General features: G+C 47.4%; 1 protein-coding gene across 1 annotated transcript in view; it reads left to right on the top strand.

Moving 5' to 3' along the window:
- sept9a (septin 9a) overlaps positions 1 to 6000 on the top strand; it is a 77131-nt gene that overhangs the window by 2296 nt on the left and 68835 nt on the right. Inside the window, exon 2 of the mRNA XM_031570815.2 lies at positions 5647 to 5718. Coding sequence (XP_031426675.1) covers positions 5647 to 5718 — 72 coding nt within the window. The remainder of the gene's footprint in view (positions 1 to 5646; positions 5719 to 6000) is intronic.

Genomic DNA, 6000 nt, shown 5'->3' on the forward strand with positions numbered 1-6000 from the left:
AGAGGATAAGGACTTCTCTCTGGGTCATTGTAGTCCTCCTCCACTGCTCTGCTCAGCCTTGAGCGGATCGTAATCTCACAGGACCTGTCTGTATGCGCAGGGTAACCTGAGGACCCTCTGGGTTGTTTATCTGTCTCCTGTCCTTGCTCTTCCTTCTTCCTGACACGTCTTGTCATTTCTGCCAAAGTTTGACAGCTTCTGTCAGGGCCAAATCAATAGGTCCGCCTCGCTAACCTTAGCCGAAAGCGCCTTTATAAGTGCACACTGTAAAAGGCGGTGATTATTTTATGACAGACAGCGGTCATAATGTATGCTTTATGTTCTCTGTTGCTCCAAGGGAAACACATGCCATATTAGGTAAAGCACACCGTAGCAGTTGCATGTAGGTACACTGCTTGGAGGCTACAGTGTGAGTACTGTAGTATGTGAGTGAGTTTCTGTGATGAGACCATTCACATGTGCTGTGGTGTTTATCACTAGAATCCATTGACACTTCATATTAGCTAGTATGTATGAATGCTCTTGAAGGGGTGTAATTGTACCGCCGTAGACTGTTGGGTAATTGCCACAGTAAGACACAAGAATGTCGTACTGAACAGGAGTTTAAAGTCTCTTTAAAGTCGAATCAACGATGACGTCTTGTGTAATCTGTTTACGGCCTTGCCGCATTTGATCAGTTTGATTCAGCAGTTTTTTTCTCCACACCCAGAATAAATAGTTCTAGATTAAGCAGTTTTGTCAAGTGGCGTTTCGGAACAAGTCGGAACATTCTTGCGTTTAACAGATGTATTACAGTTGTGAACTCTCGGGTCATTCTGTCTCTGTATGGGTTTGATATGAGCGAGCTTTTTCATGCTCATCTCAGTTGAGCTCAGCACGTCATGAGCAAAAGTATTTCAGCAATCTGTCATCGCGGTGTGATAATATTCACTGACATATCCAGCCATTACACAAAGCTGCCCGGCTGTGAGTTTAAATAACCTTTGATCAAATCCACACGCTCTGGTGTTCACCGAGGTCACAAACTAGCCCGGCCCTAGTTTTTATTTGCATTTTTTCAGTTTGTTACAAAGTCGTTAACTTGACGCCCCCCCCCCCCCCCCAACTCCTCCTCCTCCTCCTCCAAAAAAAAAAACATGGGTCATTTTCCATGTCTGTGAGAAAACAAATTGTCTCAATTTTTCTTTCGGCGAGGCGAGCAGTAGTGTCGCCGGGGTCACAATCAATGCTGTTCCGTCCGCAGACGTTCCCCAGGGAACTGGCCTCTAGGTCGAGATCTAATCAAACTCCTGTACAAAGAGAAGAAGGGAGAGAGGAAAAGAGGAAAAGAGGGGGAGAAAAGAAAGAGAGGGCAGAAATGGGAGGACTTGTCTGGCCGCTCCATTCCTCACTGGTCATTGACAGTGGAGAGCAGAGGGGGTTGTGAAACAGAGCAGTGTTGGCAGCACACTCTCCTAACATGTGTAATGAGGCCCATAAAAAAACACAATGGAGCAGATGTGGGCTGGATGTGTGAGTGTGTGTGTGAGTGTGAGTGTGTGTGAGTGTGTGTGTGAGTGTGCGCCACGTGTGTCTTTGCCTGCTCTATGTGTGTGCGTGCATGCTGTGTGTGTGTCTGTGCACGTCTGTGTATGTAGTTATGTGTGTATTTGCATGCTGTGTGTGTGTATGTAGTTATGTGTGTGTGTTTGCATGCTGTGTGTGTGTGAGTGTGTGTGTATACAGAGCTCAAACAGCGCCCAGCCTCTTGGGCAAACACAGTCAGCTGGATGGATGGATGGATGGATGGATGGATGGATGGAGAACAGAGCGGGAGCGGGCCTCTCTCTCCCCACCCCCCCCTCCCTTTCCCCTTATTTGCACTCTCCAGTCATTCAGAGCCAATCACCACCCATCACTGCCTCAGCTCTTTCACAGCCTCTGAGACACCTGCACTTGACCGGGCGACCGATCAATCAACAAGTCTGACACGAGAGTTGGAATTGACAAAGTTTAGACCTACTCAACTCAAATGCCACGATAGCTGCTCCACCTCCCTCGTGTTAGAGGGGATTTCCTCTCAGTGCCAGTGCTGTAGTGCAATTATCACACGTGTACAAGTGCGCTGTTTCTGCAGAATCGAACTCGAGCTGCTATGACTACTTGTTTACTTCGTTCAAAAGCAGAAGTGCTCAGAATGAAACCGAAAACAGACAGCTATGCGATATCTGAAGCAATTAAAAAAATATGTTTTTATAACACGTTGCTGCTGGCCTACACACTGTAGCAATAGCTAGGTGTTTACCACATGTGTTGTGTCCCAGCTAGTGGTTTGTTAGTGGCCTGGTGTTTGACATGTGTGCAGGGGGACCACACTGGCTGCTGGGGGTGGATGTGGATGTGGAGGTGGAGGTGGGGGCGGGGGCGGGGAGCTTGTGTGAGGGCCTGTAGTGCTGGCGCTGGCGTCTGCGTGCTTGGGCTTGTTGAGGTGTTACACACAGCAAACACAAAGGCCCTATGCATTTCCAGTTGGTTTTCTTGGATGACAGACGCCAACATTTCTGTCAGAGTGTACAGGAAGGTCGTTCACAAGACAAGGGGCGGGGGTTATGGCGTCGGGGGGGGGGAGAAGCAGCCTTTACCTCTGGCTAGGGAGGGAAGAGTGCGTGTTGAGTCAGTCACTGCTTGTTTGCTGTACATATTACCACCAGCAAAATGCGTTGAATGGAATGAATGCGTTGAAGTTGAGTCACAAGAAACCGAGTATCAGCTGTCAATATGAAAACTATCAAAGTGGTGCAAACAGCTTTTCTACCAGTCTGTGACACACACACACACACACACCCTCTGGTAATGGACACGATTCTAAATTCATCGCAGGCACTCTCTGGCAACTGCTCTTATTGTGGAAACCCGTTCTGGATACGCTGAGTTGTCACGAAACAGAAAGCAGTGACGGTTACACAAACCAAACCTTTTCCTCCAGTATTTCACTTCAAAGGTCACTTTAGGGTGAACAAGCCTGGCAATATTAGCCCATTTTTGTATTATCCTAGCTTTGCCACTTGACATGTAACACAAAAGAGTTAAGAGCTAACGGCACAAGGAAACAATTATCCTCACCCGCTGAATCATGTGCCTGTCTCTGGCCCTGGCTGTGTCAGGGGGGATAAACTGGATTCCGTATTGTCTCTCCGCTGAAACCGACATGAATAAACACGCTTGTTTTCATTCAAAGCAGGCCACACTAACACTCTTCTCATTTGTCACGGTGAACACACTATTCAAGTCGGCTAAATTGAGCTTAATCGGGGCTGGGCACATTTTCTATCTCTAGGAGGGAGAGTTAATGGGCTTTTCACAGCCGCTAATACTGTTGTAATAGCACAATGGCATTTTGATAGAGAGCTCTTTTGTAAACTCTGTGTGTGTTGAGTCACGCTCATGTGAAGTGTGAGTGTTGCTGAAGACGGACCTTTAGTTGTGCTGATTCAAATCCTCCTTGTTTTAGATAAACAGCAATTCATTCAGAGTAGTCAAACAACCCGGGGTCTTCATTTCAACACAGATTTATGTGCACAGCGCATTAAGAAATGTAGGAGAGGGGGCTGAGTCACTCGGAGTATTTGCTCTGTATCAAATGACTTATGCAGTGTACACTGGCAGCTGCCTTCTGGAACGGGGATTCTGACTCGGAGTTAGACTGAGTGGGCCTTGCTTGGTGACTCAGGGCTCGGCTGGAGGGGTCTGTATGCCCTGGCAGGCAAGTAGTGGAAAAAAATCATGTGGGTGTCGTTTCTCTGAAGTATCCGTGTGGCTCGGCTGCTATGCTCGCTCTCTGGCCACAGAGGAGCTTTTTCCAGGAAGACGCGGCTGGACGAGGGAACCGACAGCTCCACGCTGCCTCTCCTCAACTCCATCTCTCATTGGCCCACTCAGAGCTCTCGCACGGCCATGACCATGACCTCATCTTACCTCTTACCTCCGCTCACACACACATACAAACACACACACACAACATACTCTTGTACACATGCACTCTCACACACACACACACACACACACACACACACACAGACACTCTTTAATTCACTCTACCCTTTAGCTACTGCCCTTCATAATTCTCTTAATACACATGCCGTTGCCTTCTGCTGGTATCTGTAAGTACAGTGATGCATTTTACAGAAGAACATTCCAGAAGAATTGCGAATGCAGCCCAAACAGGAAGGGGCAGTTGACTCAGTGACCACAGCCTTCAGGCAGCAGATGGCAAGGCCTTGACTGGTACATTATTTGTTTCCTCTGTATGTGGGCACTCTGTATGCCTTTACAAGTGAACTCTTCACCCTCGACTGTAAATCTATGTCTGTTTAGTTCCATTTGATATATTTTTTTATTTGTAAAGCTTAATTATCTATTCTCACACAACAGTGTATTGTATACAGCGGCTATCCCTGGCCCGTCGTGAAAGAGCCCGTAACAACAATTTCTATTTTATTTTTATTGGAATTCCTCTGAGTAGCGCACTGAGAATAAGGGTGAGGAAGAAGGGCAGTGAAATTCTCCCATGCCCACAGGTCTCTCTGCATGGACGGGTTGTGAAAGTTTGCTGGCTTTCTCTTCCCTACTTATGAGTAATAGAAAGCTGGACAGTCACCATCTCCAACAGATGTTCTGGCCCCCAGCGTTTTACTTCTTTTAAAAAGGCAGGATATCAACACACAGGTTTGGAATGGCATGTGAGAAAGCATTTAGTGTGTGTGTGTGTGTGTGTTTGTGTGTGTGTGTCTGTGTGTGTGTGTGTGTGTGTGTGTGTGTGTGTGTGTGTGTGTGTGTGTGTGTGTGTGTGTGTGTGAGTGTGTGTTTGTCAGTGTGATTGAGAGATAAATCAAATAATAGCTGTGTTCGCTGAGAAGCGATGCATTCATGAACTCAGCCCATCCACCTCTGCAAGATTAATGAGTGTCCTCTGGCCAATCGAACTGTTGCAAAACAAGCACCTCTGCGACCGTCTTGGAATGAGATGCAGATACAGAGCTCATCGATTGTGAACAAGCACTGAACACACACACACACAGGCACTGAACACACACACACAAGCACTGAACACACACACACACACAAGCACTGAACACACACACACTAGCAATGAACACACACACACTTTCACACATACTCCTCCAGTTAACAGCATTCCTTTGATTCCAGCCACTCCTGGTGTCACATAGGGTCTGATAGCGCTATATTTGTTAATGTGTGTGCGCATGTGGTGTTGTTGCAATGTTTGCAATTTGCTTCCTGCAAGGCCCTCTTAACCTACAAGTGTAACACAATCTGTGAGCAACTGGATGTCTAGTTCTACAGCTATATCTATTGAATAAACAATGCCTATGTTGCAGAGACTGGTTAGGAATCTAGAGCAAGTTGTATCTGAAATGTTCTCTGCCACGGGCAATTCAAACCCTCCCCGCAGCTCTCTCTCGAGGGTGAACACTGGCACGGTAGGGCAAGCTGACACACTGAGCAAGCCAAAGCGTGCCCGGGTTGTTACCACACTGTGACCTGTTTCTTTTTTTTCTGCTGTTGTTGTTTTTCTGAGTTTGTGTGATGTGTTAGCGTCTGTGAGTTCACGTCTGATGTTTGTTCCTCTCTGCTCTCCATCTACAGGCATCAGCCGCTCGACCAGCGCCAGGCTGAGGCGCGAGAGGGGGGGGGACGTCCCCACTGCAACCAGCAGCAGTAAGTGCAACAGGAAGTGAGCAAGCAGGCGAGCGAGCAGCGTCTGAAAGTCTCTCTCTCTCTCTCTCTCTCGCGCTTGCTCACTCCCCCTCTCTCCCTCTCGCTCTCTCGCTCTCTCGTGTCTCAGACGCCTTGCTGATGAGCAGCATGTGAAAGTTCAAGCCTCTAACTCAAAATAACAGTCAGATCTCAGAGATAGACACCTACACTTTTCTCTTGTGCATTCAGGAAGGGGTGATGGGCTAAACAAGATTTAGAGTAAACACAAGTTAGCTTCCTGGT

This window comes from Clupea harengus, chromosome 1, assembly GCF_900700415.2.
Source record: "Clupea harengus chromosome 1, Ch_v2.0.2, whole genome shotgun sequence".
Lineage (NCBI taxonomy): Eukaryota > Metazoa > Chordata > Actinopteri > Clupeiformes > Clupeidae > Clupea > Clupea harengus.